This window comes from Peromyscus maniculatus, chromosome X, assembly GCF_049852395.1.
Source record: "Peromyscus maniculatus bairdii isolate BWxNUB_F1_BW_parent chromosome X, HU_Pman_BW_mat_3.1, whole genome shotgun sequence".
NCBI classification, from domain to species: domain Eukaryota; kingdom Metazoa; phylum Chordata; class Mammalia; order Rodentia; family Cricetidae; genus Peromyscus; species Peromyscus maniculatus.
In genome coordinates, this window is record NC_134875.1 from 1032673 (window position 1) to 1052726 (window position 20054).

Here is a 20054-nt window from a genome sequence, read left to right on the forward strand (position 1 = left end):
CAGCACACAACCTGGCCCAATCAACTTTAGATTCATCCTTTAAAGCCCCAGAGTCAAAGAGGATGTAGATAGTACTACTTTTGAATTCGTATCATTTGTGTTCATTAGAACATTTAAACAGTTCTGCCCAGGCAACTTATCACTGAACACAATAATGTTTGGAAGAGGAGCATAAAAAAATCACAGTATTCTGAAAGCAACCAAGTGGAACAGGCAAGTGGAAGAGGAGTCCTTCTTCCTCTCTGAACTATATACATGACAGATGTGGGCCATAGGTTTTTGTTCTTGAACCTCTGAGGCCAACAGACCGACCCTTGTTGGCATGGCTTTTCAGGGATGGTGATGAAGGCAACAGGTTCCTTGTGATGCTGCCACTAGGTCACTTAATGCCTTTCCCGTGGGTGGGCTCCTTGCTTCCTTTGCTATGACTATGAAAATAGCACTCTAGGCACTTTGGTGAGAGCAGCAGGGCGTCCTGTTTGGGGTCTCCAGAGGCAGAGCCTCTTGTGGCACAGTAACTGCTCAAAGTGGTTTCCTTGACTTTGCTGCTTGTTTTTCGTCCCCGATGCCCTCTAGGCTCTAGAACAGCGGCTGGCTACTGTCCCTTCCTCAAGTCTAGGGGGGCGGGAGGTGGGGGCGTCGCTTGGCTGCTTGGGGCGGCGCTTTGCGAGCAGGCCCGCCCCGCAGCATCCCTAGCTAGACTTCCTCCTGCCGCAGGCGGCCAGCCCAGCTGGAGGAAGCAGCAGCAGCGGCAGTGGCAGCCACGATGAGCACGGGCGACGCCGTGTGCACGGGCTGGCTCGTTAAGTCGCCCCCCGAGAGGAAACTGCAGCGCTATGTGAGTAGGGGCGCCGACTCATCCCTGGCCTTCGTGTCCTCGGTTCTCTGCTTGTGGGGTGGCCGCGCGTGGTCCTGGGGAGTCCCTGGCTTTAGGCGCGCCAAACGTAGCTGTTCCCAGCGCCCTAACTGCAGGCGAGGCCAATGGACGACGGAAAGTGAAATCGCACGTCGAGCTGTGCTGCTGCTGCGCCCTGCAGCAGGCTAGCCTGGTACCTCTTGCCCGCTGTGTTCAACCGCTTTATACTACCAGTCAGCGGTGGAGGGAGGTGGGTTAAAACCCCCCAAAGTCAGTTTGTTTTCTGGAGCAGCCAGAGAGACATCTCTAAAGGGTGTTCCATTTCCCAGTGAGGACAACAGGGTGAGGGACAGGGAAGTGGATAGTAAGAGGAAACCTGTGTGGGCTACTTAGTGAAGCTGTTGCATTCCTCTTGGACTGTAATGAGTACTGTCATTGTAGCTATCGTAGGACACTCATGCTGGGAGCCTACCATACAGTGTAACTCTTTTCTCTTCATGTTCCTTCCCAGCATATTCTTGATGATGACACTATGCTTTTGTAGGACAGCAGGAACCATTGACATTTACTATTATGAAATAAGGGACACTTGGAAAAGCACATCTTTCTACACATTGTATGACCATCTTTAAGCTGCACACAACTCAAAAGTGCATTATATTTAGTGTTCTCAGGATAAGATCTTTAAAATATTCTGCTTAAAGACCTAACTGCTACTGATCTGTCTTTAGCCATTAGCAAAGCAAGAACCACTTTAGTCCCCAGGGAGCTGCATATAAATAGATATTAGGCTTTCTTGCCCCTTTGTGGGGGAGGGGGACTGGAAGTAGCTTGATGTATCCCTATCCTTCATAATTCCTAGTTTCCTAATTTCTCTGAGACACCAAACCATGCTATCCCGCTGAGGTTTGCACTCTGTTGAGGTATCCCACCCCAAATTGTGTTCTACCTGGTACTTGTGTTTATAGCTTTCCAACCAGTATCCCTATTTTGTCCTTATTTCACTAGTACTTTTCTGTTTCCATATTGAAGAGCATGTATCATGTAGAAGTTCAGGGGTGGGATTATAAGAAGAGTGCAATAATGCATGGATACTTCTAGAATCTGTAACAAAAGCTCTTCCTGAATATCAAGTTGCCCAGTGCTCCTCTCTCCTGCCCCCCATTTCTGGGTTAGACAGTACTTCACTCTTAGGAGTCTTTGGAAAGGTTTTTGTTGTTTGTGTTGCTAAATCAAAGAATGTTGTTCTATTTAGTATGTAGCCATCACAGATGCAGAAATATGAGCATTTCTTTGAATAATACCAGTATCCCCCTGCCCCCCCCTTTTTTCTTGAGAAAGGGCCTCTCTACATAGTCCTGCCTATCCTGGATCTCTCTCTGTAGCCCAGGCTGGCCTCAAACTCACAGAGATCTGCCTGCCTCTGCCTCCCCGAGTGTTGGGATTACAGGTGTGTGTCACCATGCCTGGCCCTGCATCATTTTTTTTTTATTCCACAAATTCCTAAGCACAAAGTACCACATCTGTCATCCTTTGCACCATCAAGTTGCTTCCCTAAGTTTTTGGCTGTTTTGAAGATGCGCTGATACCGAGGAGGCAGGAGGCAAAAACATGCTCCTAAGCGCTACATGTGCAGGTGAGGCTTGCAGTGCTGTTCCCTGGGTGGCTTTCCTTGCTGCCCTTAATAAGAGTCATTTAAAGGATTACTGGATATTTTCAGAGTGGCACAAACTTTCCAGTAGCTGATTCAGAAAGATGATGAATCTGGAGAACAAGGTTTATGGATGATCCCCCAACCCCCACTCCAATCTTGGTTTGTATTTTGTCTTCAACAGGCTGGTTTAGAAAAGTTTATTAATGTTTCATGATTTTGGGAAGACTTTGGTAGATCTTTTGTCATATGTAGTTTATTGTGGTGCTTTTTGTTGTTATTTTTGGTGAAATGGACCTGTGGTAAGAGTGGATAATGAATAGACTGCAGATGTGTGGAGTATATGATGATGGACAAGACTGAAAATAGAAGAGGACCTAGGTGACATATTACCAACTTTCTAAGGCGTAAACCTTGACTTTTTAGTCCCTGGTTGAGAACTTTTTTTTTTTTTTTTTTTTTAAGAGACTGCTTTTTTTTCTATCCCTGGAAAATCCCTCGGATTGGTAAGGGATGCAGGAATCCCCTTTTGCCACTAGAGGGCAACAATGAGACACTTCGACAAGGTCAGGCAGTGCTGTTAATCTGTTTAATTCAGCTCTTGTGAGTAGTTTCTACTTCCTTCCATTAACTGGGTGCCATCTCTAAACTAGGCTCAGTGTTTGGTGCTCAGAAGAAATAGAAAAGACTTTATTCTATTCCTCACACATTCCATAGTCATAGTATATTTAACACAGGAATGTAACAAAGCTAGTTAGCACAATTGGAACAATAACCCAGTTCTTTGTGTTGGCAGGCCATCAATGTTTGTATTAACAAATGGAAGCTCGGTCTGTTTTGAGGCAAATTTTTCAGTACATTGTATTTCATTTACTTGATTATATGAGCCAAGGCCATCAGAAAGTTAGTTTTTATCATTGCCTTTTTTTTTTTTTTTTTTTTTTTTTTGGAGGAAAGTTGATTCCTTTGTTGGGTTTCACAAGTAATCTAGACATTTATTCTTATCATCAGAATTCAAACACTGTAGGAATGAATAGAATGAAAAGTTCCCCCGCATCCTACCCTTCTCAGGATTGTCTCTAAGGACAAAAGATGTTAGCTGTGCGGTAGTATTCCAGAAATTTTCATAGAAAATACATAATTTTCTTTTCACATATATGGGATTGTCCAATAATTTTCTCTTCCTTTTTACAACCTGTCTATACATTGTTCCAAGTTAGTGCATATACATTGACTTCATTTTCAAACCACTGTGTAATATTCCTTATAATATATTTATTATAACTAGTTTTCTGTTGATGAACTTTTAGCTTACTTCTATTCCATTGGTTTAAGTAATGTTTAAATTGCTTAGAGGGTTAAGGAGATGACCAAGTCAGACCTGAGTTTAGGTTCCCAGCACCCATGTAAAAGCTGGGCACATGATGTATACCTATCATGCCAACAATGAGGTGGAGACATGAGGACGCTGGGGCGTGCTGGCTGTCCAGTCTAGCTGAATTGGTGGGTTCCAGGCTCAGTGAGAGGCACTGTCAGAAAAAATAAAGTAGAGAAGTGATTGAAGAATGAAGCCCAATGTAACCGCTGGACTTCACACACATGTGCAATGCCACACTAAGCTAATTTATTAACTTGTCAACATAACACTAAGAGACAGGTGTTGCCTTTGCCTCTGGATACAAAATTTTTTGTTGGATATGCAATATGCAAATATTTTCTACCACTCTATAATTTGTCTTTTCTTTCTCTTTACAGTATTGTTTTTTGGAACCAAGATTTTATTTTATTTTTTTTATTTGAGACAGGTTCTCATACTATAGTTCAGACTGACTTAGAATTCACTATGTAGTCTACATTGGCCTCAAACTCATGGCAATCCTTCTGCCTATGAAATGCTGGAATTAAAAGCATGAACTACCATGCCCAGCTAAGACTTTAACAAATGTGAAACTCAGAATATCAGATTTTGAATGTCTATTTTATTGACCAACTATTTGTTCATTTCTATGCCAGTATCATACTTTGTGATAAGCATAGCTTCATAAAAGTTTAGTTTCAGCCTTCTATCTTTGTTTTACTTTTTCTGAGTTGGTTTAGCCATTCTGAGTCCTTTGTTTTTCTGTAATAATTTTAAAATTACTTTGTAAATTGGTTTTATTGAGATTATATGCTACATCCTTGCTTAAGTCACTTATTAGTACTTGTGGCCTTGCTTGTACTTAGAAATTGCAGTATGATCAGTGTTTTATAGAAATGATGAGAAAAGACATCCTTCACATCTTAAGGATAACAGCATTTAATTTTTTAATTTCAAGTATTTTAACTATAGGTCTTTTTTTAGTTTGTTTTTTGTTGATTTATTTTTGGTTTTTTCAAGACCGGTTTCTCTATTTTATCCTTGGCTGTTCTGGAACATGCTCTGTAGACCAAGTTGGCCTTGAACTCACAGAGCTCTGACTGCCTCTGTCTCCTGAGTGCTGGGACTAAAGGAATGTGCCACCACCACTCAGCTAAAGTTTATTTGCATTTTATGTGTATGGGTGTTTTGCGGGCATGTATATCTGGATACCATGTGCATGCAGTACCTATAAAGGCCAGAAGAGGGAGTCAAATCCCCTGGAACTTGAATTATAACAGTTGTGAGCCACCCTGTGGGTTCTGGGAATCAAACCAGGGCCCTCTACAAGACCAAAAAGTGCTCTTAACCACTGAGCATCTCTCCAGCCGCAACTATAGGTATTTTGTAGACACTTTTTTTACCAAACTAAGTACGTTCCCTGTATTGCCAATTTACTGAGATTGTCTGTCTGTCTTTAGTTTTTTTGAGACAGGGTTTCCCTGTGTAGCCCTGGCTGTCCTGGAACTTGCTCTGTAGACCAGGCTGGCCTTAAACTCAGAGATCTGCCTGCCTCTGCCTCCCAAGTGCTGAGATTAAAGGCGAGCATCACCACCTCTCAGTTTACTGAGATTTTTAAAAAATGTGAATTGATACTTCTTTATCTATAAAGTAATAATTTGCTTTTTTTCTTTAGTCTGTTACTATGGTGGCTTCCTGACTTTTTATTTAATTTTTGCTGTTTTTGAGAAGGATCTTGCTGTGATTTCTTTCTTTGTGATACTGGAGATGGAACCCAAGGGCTTTCCACATGCTATTAGTAAGCACTCTATTACCAAGATACACCCCTAGACTTCTTTTTTTTTTTTCAATGCTGAGGCAGCCATGAACTCCCTGGATAAACTTCACGTGGTTGTCATGTATTCTTGGACTTGCTTTGCTAGTAGTTTGCTGAGGGCATTTGTACTTCCGTTCATGGTAGATACGGACAGTTTTCCTTCTTGTATGTGTGTGACTATCTTTGTTTGGTTCTGATATTAGCATAATGCTAGCCATGTAAAATAAAAAGGGAAGTGTTCTCTCTTCTCTTGCAATTTTCTGAAAGATATTTCATACAATTAGTATTCCTTCTTCTTTAAATATATTTGGTTGAATTCACCACTGAAACAATTTGAAATTGACCATCTCTTTCTGGGAAGGGTATTTATTAACTTAAAATTATATTTCTTTAAATAAGTATTTAGAGGATCCATATCTTCTTGAATGATCTGAAGTAGTTTAGCCTGTCAAGGCTTTTCTTAGTTTCTACTGAATTGTCAGATTTATTGAAATTAAGTTAGTTCTTAAGTTATTCTTTCTTGTCCTTTTTTCTTACAGAATCTGTAACAGTGCTTTGTTTTTCATTTATTATTCTGTAACTTAGGTCATCTGTTTTTTTGTTTTCCTCATCACTCTGGCTAGAGTTTTGTTAAATTTTCTGATACTTTCTAGGAACTAGCCTTCATTTTTGTTGATCCTTACTATTGTCTTTGTTTTTAATTTCATTGGTTTAGTTACTCATATTTATTATTTCTGATTGTTTTGGGCTTAATTTTATTGCTACTCTGGCAAGTTTCGTTAAATTAAAAATATTAATTTTATTTGTTGAGCTTTGAGATTTGGCTAGCAGTCCCTAAATCAGGGGAACAGTCTGTGGGAGTCTCATGTTTGTTGCCCAGACCCCGATTGTCCTTGCAAAGGAGTTCTTCCCTTATCACACTGGCTGCTAAGCTCAAGGAGACTGTAGTTTAAGATGGCCTTGAACTTGCATTCTTCCTGCCTCATCCTGCTGAGTAGCTAGAATTGTAGGCCAGATTCAACTCTTTCTTTGTCTTTGTCCTCCTCTTCCTCCTCTTCTTTCTTCCTCCTCCTCCTCCTCCTCCTCCTCCTCCTCCTCCTCCTCCTCCTCCTTCTTCTTCTCTCTCTCTCTCTCTCTCTCTCTCTCTCTCTCTCTCTCTCTCTCTCTCTCTCTCTCTCTTTCTTTTTTTTGAGACAGTGTTTCTCTGTGTAGCTATGCTGCCCTGAGACTCTCTCTATAGACCAGGCTAGTCTCAAACTCAGAGAACCGCCTGCTACTGCCTCCCAAATACGGGGATCAAAGGTGTGCACCACCACCACCTGGCCAGTTTGCCCATTTCTCTTTGTAGTTTGTTTTGTAAAAAAAAAAAAAAAAAAAAAAAGTGATACTTTTTTTGGGACAAGAGAAGTAACTCAGGCCTTACTTATGGTGCCCAAATCTTCTTTCAATGAGCTATACCTCTTAAATTATATCTTTTTGTGCTGATCTTCATAGAGTCAGTTTCTTGTGGTACTCATAGAAGTGTTTCACTGTCTGTCGGGCTTATTCTATGGTTGCTGGCCTGATAAGTACTTGATAGGAGTTGTGGAGAAAAAGCCTGAAAGAATTCAACTCCCCTATACTTACAATGTCCAAGAGCCCCACCTTTGACCAATATACCCCACCTTCTTAAACTGTGGGTTATCACACAATATAAGGTTGTATAATTGAATGTGGATATCGAGCAAAATTTGGCAACAGTAAAACCTTACTAAATGTGTACCTATCAAAAATTAATTAAAAACCAAATGAATAATGAATCCAATGTGTTTCTGGCAGTGCTTGCATGCTGTATCCTACAACTTTACTGAAGTCTTGGCTCTGAACATACATGCATACTTTTCATGTGCAAGCCACCACATCAACAAACACTTTCTAAAATACCTTGGCACAGGTTATTATGCCATTATTATGTTATAGAGTATATTATTTCTACAGTTCATAAAATTTTTCTGCTCTTATAGAAAGATAATGACAAAAAAATAATTTCAATATTTTCTTATTGCATTTCTCATTGTATATCTTTGCATTGTATTATGTTAGAATCTTTGGTCTTAAAAATTGCTGTGTGCTGGCTTGCATTTCATAAAAAAAATCATTAAATAAAATTTGACCTAGGATTAGTACAAAATTTCCAACAATTTCAGGAATGGCCCTAAATTTTTTGTCATTTTTTACTACATATTTATGCAAAGCAATATTCTCAACGTTGATGATTATAAAATCAAAGTATCAATCACCTCTGAAAAATACTCTATCATGAAGAATTAAATATTCAGGTAAATTTAATTTTTATATTTATTTGGTATGTGTGTATACAAGAACATGAGCATATGTGCACATAAGAACCATAGTACACATTATGAAGGTCAAAGGACAACTTGCAAGTGTCAGTTCTCTCTTTCCACCATGTGCGTTCCAGGGATCCAACTCAGGTCTTCAGACTTGGTGACAAGTGACTTTGTCTACAGAGCAGGCCAAAGATTTAATTCTTTATTTAAAATAAAGAATTTATTTAAAAATAAATAAGCAGCTGGGCGGTGGTGGCGCATGCCTTTAATCCCAGCACTCGGGAGGCAGAGCCAGGCAGAACTGTGAGTTCAAGGCCAGCCTGGGCTACCAAGTGAGCTCCAGGAAAGGCGCAAAGCTACGCAGAGAAACCCTGTCTTGAAAAACCAAATAAATAAATAAATAAATAAATAAATAAATAAATAAATAAATAAGCATATACATTATATTAGTATGAAAATTTGCTTTCATCGAAGTAAATGATAAGATTATATGTATACCAAAAACTTTAAAAATATTTTTCTTTATCATTTATTATCAATGGATGCTTGATTTATATACCTATTTTACATACTTATGTGCTGGTATTGAATAAAAAATTCTTGGATGAAAGGGGAGAATCACAAGTAGAAAAAAAGTTTAAGAAGCCCTGCACTGGACTACATTCTGCTTTCAACTCATTGTTTCAGCTGAATTTTTCTTACTGACACAGTAATCACTGACCAGGTAAGCAAGTGCTGTTTTTTTTTTGTCCCTCCCTGCAGGCTTCTGTATCTCCCCATATTTCAAATTCATAAGCTGCCTTGTAACCTGAGATCTTTTAGAATTGTTTGGCTAATTGGCTCATTTTTTCTTAGTTCTATGTATTTGTCATTTTACATTAATGTTTAACATTTTCATTTAAAGCATTCTTTTTGTAGGTGGCTATAGTTAATCATGCTTCTCTATTCAATTTGACAGCCTTTTTGTTTAGATCATTTACACTTAATGTGATTGATTTTTAGTCTGTCTTGCTACTTGTCTCATTTATTCTTTGTTTTTATAGGAACACTCCTTTTTGGGTTAATATTTTTTCCTTTTTGAGACAAAATCTCACTGTGTATCACTGGCTGGCCCAGAACTCATTATGTAGAGCAGGCTGGCCTTACACTCAAACACCCATCTACCTTTGCCTCCTGAGTATTGGGATTAAAGGAATGTGCCACCATGCCTAGTTTGGATTAAAATTTTTTATGATTCTGTTTTATCTTTTTTTGTGGTTGTACCTCTTTGTGCATTTGTATCCTAGTGATTGGTTTAGGGTTTTTAAAAATACTCACAAGCACTTTCATTGATGTCATGCTGTTATTGTCATGCATTTTACTTGTACAAATGTTATAATGGCCTACTCTAAACTGCCATATTTTTGCCTTAAAGGGATAGCTACTTTACTTCTACTCACCTGTTTACCACACCTGGAATAATTTATTTCTTTTTTACATCCACAGTTACTTTTAGAATAATTTTTTCTGCTCTGTAAGTCTACTATTAATAATTCTTCACTTTTGTATGGCTGAAAACATCTTTATTTATGTCAATTATTGCACTGGAGCTTAGTTTAGTTAACAGGTCAAAAAATGATTTACCTCAATTTTTGAATAATATTTTTGCTGGTAAAGAATTTTTTTTTTTCTACTTGACACAGCATCTCACTGTGTAGCCCTGGCTGTCCTGGAACTCACTATATAGACCAGTCTGGTCTCAAACTCACAGAGCTCTGCCTGCCTCTGCCAGCCAACTGCTAGATTCAAGGTATGCACCATGCCTGGCTATATTAATTTTGATTGTATATGTGTGTGTATGTGTATACGTATGTATGTATGTGTGTATGTATTTATGTATGTATGTATGTGGATGTGTGTATGACACCACATTGCCCTTGGAGGCCAAAGGTGTCATGTCAGGTTCCCTGGAGCTGGAGTTACCAGTGGTTATGAGCTGCCCAACTTGAATGTTGAGAACTGATTTTGGGTCCTTTGCAAAAGCAGTATACATTCTTAACCACTGAGCCATCTCTCAGCTTCTATCTTTTTAGAGACAGGGTCTTATTGTGTAGCCCTGGTTGGGTTGAAAATCACTAGGTTAGCCTTAATCTCAAGGGGATCTCTTGTCTGTTTCCTGAGTGCTGAGATCACAGGAGTAAACTACCCACACAGCATTAAATTTGATAGCTTCAGTGTTTCTTTACCTTGATGTTATTTCTTTTCTTCATTCAGAGAAGCTGAGCATTCTCATTTTTCCTTTCTTCCCTTTTACTTTTCTTTTCTTTGTGACAGTCTTATGCAGCCCAGGCCTTGAACTTCTGATCATCCTCCCTCTACCTCCCAAGCTCTGGTATTACAGGTATGTGCCAGGATAAAGAATTCTTCCTTTTGAATATTTTTTTTTTTTTGTTTTTCGAGACAGGGTTTCTCTGTGTAGCTTTGTGCCTTTTCCTGGAACTCACTTGGTAGCCCAGGCTGGCCTGGAACTCACAGAGATCCGCCTGGCTCTGCCTCCCGAGTGCTGGGATTAAAGGCGTGCGCCACCACCGCCCGGCCCTTTTGAATATTTTAAGGTGTTTTCCAATGTGCACATCATGGTGCTCATTGACCTTGGATATATGGGTCCATAATTATTCCTTAGTTCCAATTATACTTTAAATATTTATTCTTTTTTGGGGGAGGGGGAAGGACAGGTTTATTTGGTTCACACTTCCACATTACAATCCATCACAGAGCAAAACGAGGGTAAGAACTCAAGCAGAAACCATGGAGGACTGGTGCTCGCTGTCTCTCTCAATGACTCATGCTTAGCTAGTTGTTTGTTTATTTGATTTTTTTTTTCATACAACTGGGACCACCAGCCCAGGGAATAGTGAGTTGGGCTCTCCTACAGTCAATTAACAATCAAGACAACTCCCCTGCAGGGTGTTTACCCACCAACCCCACAGCTCCCCAGAGTTTTCTTGAGTGCGAGCAGTGGGAAATATTAGATAGAAGGATTTAGAGTGTGGAGATAAACAGACAGAAAATAAAGGATAGCCTCGAGAGGGCCTGGAACCTATTCCAATGGGCCCCGACTGTCTCTGGTCCAGGGTTTTTATAGAGACGCCAAGGGGTGGAGCAAAAGACCTCCTCCTCCAGCACAGCCAAGTGCAGACCATCTTCAGGCCTGTGGTCCTAATCATCCTCTATGTGGACCTGCTGGGTAAAGCCACTAGGAACCTGAAAATGGGCTCCCACAGGTCCCCCTTTCTTTATATATATATAATTAAATATTTATTTATTTATTTTTTTTTTTTTTTTAGTTTTTCGAGACAGGGTTTCTCTGTGTAGCTTTGCGCCTTTCCTGGAACTCACTCTGTAGCCCAGGCTGGCCTCGAACTCACAGAGATCCACCTGGCTCTGCCTCCCGAGTGCTGGGATTAAAGGCGTGCACCACCACCACCACCACCGCCCGGCCTAAATATTTATTCTTGACTTCATCACTTTCTTTTAGCTTGGAGACTCCAATTACACCTATAGTAGGCTGTTTGTTTCACACCTCACCGATGCCATATTCTCCGCACCTCTTTTGATCTGAGTATCATCATAAATGTGAGGAATTACTTAGTGCTTAAAGTTTATTACTTTCTTTTCTGCACTGTTTAGTCTGCTGTTAATTCTTTTGGGTAAATTGTTCAGTATTTTATGTCCTTCCTTAATATGTTCATGCTTTCCTCTTATTTCTTGAACATATATTAACTGTCTTAATGCTTTTGTCTACCAATAAATGATACAGCAATTTTTCTTTCCTTTTGGAAAGCATAGCATGTTCCATATCATTGTATCTGTAGAAACTTAACTTCAGGCCTCAGTCCTCTGATATTTATAGAATGAATCACACACTTTCTGGCATGCCAAGTTTAATAAAAGATACTCTACTTTGTGCTGAGCAGGCCTAATCAGAATACTGTCATTATTATAGTATTTTCTTTTCTTTCTTCCTTTTTTTCCCCCTTTGGTTTTTCGAGACAGGGTTTCTTTGTGTAGCCTTGGAGCCTGTCCTGGAACTCACTTTGTAGATCAGGCTGGCTTCGAACTCACAGAGATCCGCCTGCCTCTGCCTCCCGAGTGCTAGGATTAAAGGCATGTACCACCACTGCCTGGCTTATTATAGTATTTTCAGTGTGATGCTTTGTAACATTCTGAAGTTATCAGTGTCTCTGCTGACTAGATTAAATCAGGCAGCAGCAGACTTTACATACTTGAAGCAAGATCATAGGGTTGTATTATGTCTCTGAGAGTTGAAAGTGATTGCTTCAGCTGTCCCTGCAGCTTGATAAAAAGATAAAAAACATTTGGCATATCAAAAGCTGTATACCAGGTGTCAGGGCTGTGTTTATTTGGTTTAGAAAACAAATCATGTCTGGAAGAGTAGCTATAATAGACATCATTACTATATAATGTTTGTCTTGGAGTTTTTTATTGCTGTGAAGAGATATTATGACCACAGCAACTCATAAATAAAAACATTTAATTGAGGTGACTTGCTTACAGTTTCAGAGGTTCAGTCCATTATCATCAGGATGGAGAGCATGGCAGCATGCAGGCAAATGTGGTGCTGGAGCTGAAAGTCTTACATCTTGCATACAATGGAAGTTGACTGACACACTGGGTGGTATCCTCAGCATAGGAAACCTCAAAGCCTGCCCCTACAGTGACATACTTCATCCAACAAGGCCATACTTTCTAGTAGTGCCACTCCCTTTGGGGGGCATTTTCTTTCAAACCACCACAATGTTTATGATAACATACTCTTTATGCACATTCTGTGCAAGTCAAACAGGCATATCAAACTTTTACATATCTCAAGGGATTGATGGTGGCTAATTGTGTTGCAATATTGCTTTGAATTACTATTTTGGTAATTTGTGACTTTTGTCTACCTAGTATTATAGCCATCACTCCATAGACAAGGACTGGTGTGCAAATTTGATCAACTGACAGTAATATTACTTGTTCCAATTACAAGCTCAGAAACGTAGAAAATGATCATAGATCTGTTGTGTACTTGCTCAAGTGGAATTAGTCATTACTTCATGGAACTGGAGAGATGGCTCACTGGTTAAGAATATATATTGTGGGGCTGGAGAGATGGCCCAGTTGTTAAGAGCACTGGCTGCTCTTCCAGAGGCCCCAGGTTCAATTCCCAGCACCCACATGGCAGCTCACAACTATCTGTAATTCCAGTTCCAGGGGATCTGATACCCACACACCAATGCACATAAAATAAAGTTTAAAACATATTCTTTTTTTTAAAAAAAGTATACATATTGTTCTTACAGAAGACCTGAGTTTGGTTCCCAGCTCTCATATCAAGTGGTGCACAAATGACTGTAACTATAGCTATGGAGCATCCTCTGGCCTTGTGCTTATACACATATGCAGACACAGACATTTGTGTAAATAAAAATTAAATTAAAAAATTGTCTATTACTTAGCCTCCATAAATTCTTTTGGCCTATTTGTAGTCACTCTCCAGTCCCATCCCTAACTCCAGGCAGCAACTGATATCTTTCCTGTCCCTACTGATTTGTGTTTTGGGGACATACCGTATAAATGGAACCCTAGAGTATATGATTCTTTTTATATGCCCCTTTCCTTTAGCAGTGACCACAGTACACGTTCTAAGATTCAGTTAATGTAGAAACTGAGACCATTGGTAGGGTTGCGTGATGCTCACCTCTATGGGTATAGCAATATGTCAGTAGGAGCCATTTTATTGCTATATTACTTTAGTGGAATAATAGTGATACGTTTTCTCTAGGCCCACGACCTATCTAGTCTCAAGAACTTAGCCATTCTAGCAGTGTTGCATATGGGTTCTGTCTCATGGAGGAGCCTAAAATCAAATGAAAATATGGTTGATTACTCCCACAATATTTTTGCCACTATTGCACCAGTATAGCTTGTAGGCTGTTGTAGCTTATAGGGCTGAGTGAAAAATTGAAGATTACTTTTCTCCTCCAGTAGTGTGCAAAATAACTTCCAGCATCATGAACATTAGTCAGTAAGGGTGAAGTTGTGTACCAGCTCAATCTTTCCATGTTTGATGACATAATTTGTATCTCTAGCAATAGGGCCTTTCTATCAGGTTATGGAGAATAACTAATAGCCTTGGTAATAGCCCATATAGGAACTTTTTAATTTGATGTGATCCCATTTGTCAGCTTTTTCTGTTGTTTCTTGAGCTATTGGAGTCCTATTAAACAAGTCATTGTCTAGGCCTGTGTCTTAACTCATTTCCTTTGCGGTGCTAGTGATTGTACCCCAAGCCTTCTACATGCTCAGCAAGCACCCTACTACTGAGCTACATCATCAGCCTGCCTATACCTCTATCCTAAAGTGTTTTCCTTTCTTTTTTCTCCTTAGCTATTTTTATTTATTTAAAATTATTTAATATCTGGAAATTTTATTTAAAATATTACAAATGAAAAGGCACACACTGAAATTACCCAGACTCCTTTTTCTTTTTCATTGTTTTTGCATGAATTTGTGTGTGGTGTGCATGAATTTGTGTGCACATGCATGAAGAGACCAGAGATTGATGTTGGGTGCCTTCCTCACTCACTATTTATTGAGACAAAAGTCTCTCATTGAACCCAGAGCTTATTGATTCAGCTACTACCAGTTGGCCCCAGGGATCCTTTGCCTCCACTTCCTAAGTAGTGGGATTACAGATGGCCTACCATGCTTACCAGCTTTTTGAACAATTCTGGGGATCTGAACTCTAATCCTCATTCTTGTATAGCAAGTACTTTATCCACTGGCCATCTCCCCAGTCCCGGGAATATTTTCTATATGAGTTCTCCCAATAGTTTCAAATTTTCAGGTCACACATTAGGAGCTCTGATTTACTCTGAATTGATTTTTTTTTGTGTGTAGGCTGAGCCATAGGGATTTAGATTTAGTCTTCTACACATAGATATCTAATTTTTTAAGTACCATTTGTTGAAAGATAATGTTGTTCCTCCAATATACACTTAGATGACATCAGAAGTGTGGAGTTTTTTCTGAATCCTATATTTTATTTCATCTGTCTACCTGTCTATTTTTGTGCCAGTATCATGCTGCTTTTGTCTCTATGGCTTTGCAATATAGCTTGAAGTCAGACACTGTGGCATAGACAACTTAAGGGAGGACTTGTTTATCTTAGTTCAGGCTTTAGAAGTTTCAGTCATGGTGAAAAGGGTGTGACAGAGCAGAGTAATTCACATCATGACAGTAATAGGAAATGGCCAGCCAAAGTTTGCAGAACCTCTCAAAATAGTATCACCAACTGGGGACAAGTGTTCACAATATAAGCCTGTGGAGAACATTTTAGATTAAAACCCAAAAGATGTTAGTTATCTCATAATATAAAATGCAGTTAATTCAACTTCAAAGGTGCCTATAATCTTAATAGTTCAAACATTTTATACACTTATTCTATCGGACATGTAATTGGTAAACATTTTTTCCCATTCTGTAGTTTTGCTGAATGATAGAGTCCTTTGCTATACAAACAATTTTAAGCTTCAGGAGGTCCCATTTATTAATCACAAGTCTTAATACCTATATCATTTGGGTCCTATTCAGAGAGTTCTTTCCCTTGCTAATGGGTTCAAACATATTTCTCTCTTTCTCTTCTGTAAGATTCAGGATATCTGGTCTTATGGTGACATCTTTGATCTATTTGGAATTGAGTTTTATTCAGGGTGATACATGTGGATCTGTTTTCATTCTTCTACGGTTATCAGCACCATTTGTTGAAGATATTGTCTTTTTTACAGTGTATATTTTTGGCTTTTGTCAAAAATCAAGTGTGTGGAATTGTTTTTATGCCAGTGTCACACTTTTTATTACTATAGCTCTGCAACACAACTTGAAATCTGGGACGGTGATACCTCTAGCTATTCTTTCATTTTTCAGGATTTTCTTTTTAGCTATCATGTTTTTTTTTCAATTTCTGTGAAGAATTATCTTGGAATTTTGATGAGGATTGCATTGAATTTATAGAGTAGCCATTTTCACAATATTAATCCTACTAATTCATGATCATGAAAGATTTTTCTATCTTTTGATGTCTTTTTCAATTTCTTTTTTTCATATCTTAAAGTGTTCATTGTAAAAGTCTTTCACTTGCTTAGTTAAAGCCATCGCCAATTATTTTTGAGGCTATTGTGAAAGGTACTGTTTCTCAAAATTCTTTCTCCATATGTTTATTATTTGTATATAGGAAGGCTGCTAATTTTTGTGTGTTTATTTTGTATTCTGATACTTTGCTGAAGGTGTTTATCAGCTGTAGTTTTCTGGTGGAGTCTTTAAGGTTTTATATATGCAAATATACTTTGATTTTTTCTTTTCCTCTCTGAACCTCCTTGATCTCTGTCACTTGTCTTACTGTTCTAAGACTTCAAATACTATATTGATATATACAGAAAGAGTGAACATCCTTGTCTTGTTCCTGATTTTAGTGGAAATGCTTTGAGTTTCTTTCTGTTTAGATGATGTTGGTTAGAATATTATACAGCACTAAAACACCTGAACATTTAAAAAAAACCCACAAATAACCCAATTAAAGTGAGGCATAGAACTAAACAGACTTCTCAAAAGGCAAAATACAAATGACTGTGAAACACTTTAAAAATGTTAAACATTCTTAGCCATCAAAAAAACGCAAAGTAAAACAAATTACTTTGAGATTCCATTTTACCCCACTCAGAATGGCCAAGATCGATGAAACAAATGACAGCACATGCTGGCTGGTGAGAATACAGGGAAAGGGCAACACTTATTTATTGCTGGTGGGAGTATAAACTGGTACAGCCACTATGGAAATCAGTGTGGATGTTCCTCAAAAAGCTGAAAATTGCTCTACTGTACAACCCAGCTATACTGTTCTTGAGCATATACCCAAAGGATTTTACATCTTACTATAAAGATACTTGCTCTTCAGTGTCCATTGCTGCTCTATTCATAATAGCCAGAAATTAGAAACAGCCTAGATGCCTATCGACCAATGAATAGATAGTGAAAATGTGGTGTGGAATTTTATTTAGCTGTTAAGAAAAGTAAAATTTTCAGGTAAATGGATGGAGCTAGAAATAATCATCCTGAGTGAGATCAGAACATCACTCAACCCTTATCAGAGAATCTTTTTCTTGCAGTAGATGGTAACTAACAAGGAGAGTCACAAAATGGACTATGTGCAAAGAGCGAGAGATTTGAGGGCACTATGCTCTAAATGGGATGTCTTTATCAAACCCTTCCCCCTCAAGTCTCAAGGATCTATGTAGAAGAGGAAGCAGAAAGATTGTAAGAGCCAGAGGAGGTGGATGACTCCAAGGAAACAACATCTTCCTGACATAAAGAGACTGATACAGTATGAACTCACAAAGACTGTGACAGCATGCATAAGACCTGAACAAATTCAAACCATAGAAAATTCCAGAACTGAAAAGGGGAAGTGGACTCAAAGTCCCACTCCTAAGCACGAAGCTATTTACAATTGATACCCACTAGGAAAGGAAAAAAATCAATTTTCTCCAATAGAATGTCACTGGGTATATCAACCACACTCTAGGACAGGCCCCATGTCCAGGAGTAGTTGGCCAACACAAAATGGGTTCTGTGTGTTTGTGAGTTAGTAAGTGTGTATGTGTGTATGTGGTTTTTGTTTTGTTCTTTTTTAATCTTTTTTTTTTTTTTTTTTTTGGTTTTTCGAGACAGGGTTTCTCTGTGTAGCTTTGCGCCTTTCCTGGAGCTCACTTGGTAGCCCAGGCTGGCCTCGAACTCACAGAGATCCGCCTGGCTCTGCCTCCCGAGTGCTGGGATTAAAGGCGTGCGCCACCAACGCCCGGCGTTTTGTTCTTTTTTAATCTTATTGACTTTCTTTTTGGTTTTTCTTATTTTGATTTCACTTTTTGATTTTTGATTTAGAGAGAGAGAGAGAGGGAATGAAATTGGATGGGTAGAGAGGTAGAAAGGATCCCAGAAGAGATGTAGTAAGGCAAAGAATATGATCAATATACATTGTATGAACAATTTTAAATAAAAAATACTCTAGATACCTAGAAGTCAGGAAGAAGCTGGGGTGGGCTGAGGGGCCCCCAACTGGATCGGGCCCTCTGAATAGGTGAGACAGTTGATTGACTTGATCTGTTTGGGAGGCATCTAGGCAGTGGTGCCAGGTCCTGGGCTCGTTGCATGAGTTAGCTGTTTGAAACCTGGGACTTATGCAGGGACGCTTAGCTCAATCTGGGAGGAGGGGACTGGACCTGCCTGGACTGAGTCTGTCGGGTCGATCCCAGTCCACGGGGGTGGCCTTGATCTGGAGGAGGTGGGAATGGGGGGTGTGCTGGGGGGAAGGGGAGGGGGGTGGGGGGAGAGAGCAAGGGAATCTGTGGCTATTATGTGGAACTGAATAGTATTGTAAAATAAATAATAATAATAATAATAATAATAATAATAAAAACGTGTAGTTATATCTCCAGTTTCTGGGGCACATAATGGCATAATAAGCATTGCAACAGGTTTTGGAAGCCTCACTCCTGTGACCTTGCCATTTGCTGCACATACAGGCTCTATTTTGGGCTGGTTCCACTTGTTGCCTACAGTTTCTCAGCAGAGTTTCCATATTCTTGACATCTCTCTGTAGCTAGAGTTTTCCTGCCTTGCCCACAGTCAGGAAAAATCTCTGTCATCCGCCAGTCCCACAGTCGCTCAGACCCAACCAAGTAAACACAGAGACTTATATGGCTTACAAACTGTATGGCCATGGCAGGCTTCTTGCTAACTGTTATTACAGCTTAAATTAATCCATTTCCATAAATCTATACCTTGCCACATGGCTCATGGCTTACCAGCATCTTCACATGCTGCTTGTCATGGTGGTGGCTGGCAGTGACTCCTTCTGCCTTCCTGTTCTTTCTTTTCTCCTCTCTGTTAGTCCTGCCTATACTTCCTGCCTAGCCACGGCCAATCAGTGTTTTATTTATTGACCAATCAGAGCAATTTGACATACAGACCATCCCACAGCACTTCTCCTTTTCTTTTTTGTTTTTAAAGGAAGGTTTTAACTTTTACACATCTAAAAGTCCAGCTTGGTATATTTTCGAATTTGGGCATAGCTTCTCTTACTACTTCCTGCTGGAGGAGGGTACTGTATCTTATGGGGACACAAAGAAAATTTTAGGATTATGGAGTAGTCCATGAGGGTGTATCATCTGAGCCAGTTGCCTTGAAATGGTTATGAATGTTGGATCATCTGGGCCTTAGTGTCATCGGAGACCTTTCAGGGGGTCTTGGCTGGTGAAACCTGATGTATCAATCTGGAACAAATCCATAGCCTCTGGCTTTCTGTAGAAACAAAAGCAGAGCCTCCTTTCCAAAGCAACATATCCTTATATCCAAATTTTGAAGTCAAGGTACCTTTAAAATGTACATTTTGGCATAACTCAACAGCTTTTGCAATCAAATGTTTTTCTTCAGTTACAAATATCAAAGAGAACATAATCCAGATTCTCTGTGTGGTAGCCATCTTTATGTGGCTTATTTTGTATATTACCTTAAGCCTATTGCTTTAAACTGCAGCATTCTAAGACTGAAACAGTGCTGGCACTGTGGCTGCTGGCTCTGCCCACTTCAGCTTCCCAACATGGCAGTGGTACGTTTTCCACCAGCTTTAGGAGCCATCAATTCTCAGAAACAGTGGGTCTATGCTTCTTATCAAAGCAGTATGTAGCCCACAAACCTCTTTTTTGTTTTGTACTAGCAAAGGCTAAATCCACCACGCAGCTTAATGTGCCACTTGCAGAAGCCTCATTCCCGCCAAACTGCAGGTCGAGCGCACAGGCCAGGAACCCACCATAGTAGCTCAAACACGCAGGCTGCCACTAGCTTGAAAGACACAACTAGCAACTGTTTTTAGCTCCGTTTTAGAATCTTTTTTTCTCAGGTTTTAGGAGGAAATTCTTGCCAACACGTTGAGTGCCATTTGTAGA

General features: G+C 39.5%; 1 protein-coding gene across 9 annotated transcripts in view; it reads left to right on the forward strand.

Annotated features, from left to right (window-relative positions):
• The first annotated feature begins 714 nt into the window (after positions 1 to 714).
• The window catches only part of Gab3 (GRB2 associated binding protein 3), a 168038-nt gene continuing 148698 nt past the window's right edge, over positions 715 to 20054 (forward strand). For 6 of the 9 annotated variants that reach the window (XM_076561759.1, XM_076561760.1, XM_015990835.3 and 3 more), the window contains exon 1: positions 715 to 838. In XM_076561759.1, the coding sequence (XP_076417874.1) occupies positions 767 to 838 (72 nt within the window). In that variant the 5' untranslated portion in view covers positions 715 to 766. The remainder of the gene's footprint in view (positions 839 to 20054) is intronic. The other 3 variants (XM_076561761.1, XM_006997867.4, XM_076561762.1) reach the window with 2 other exon arrangements.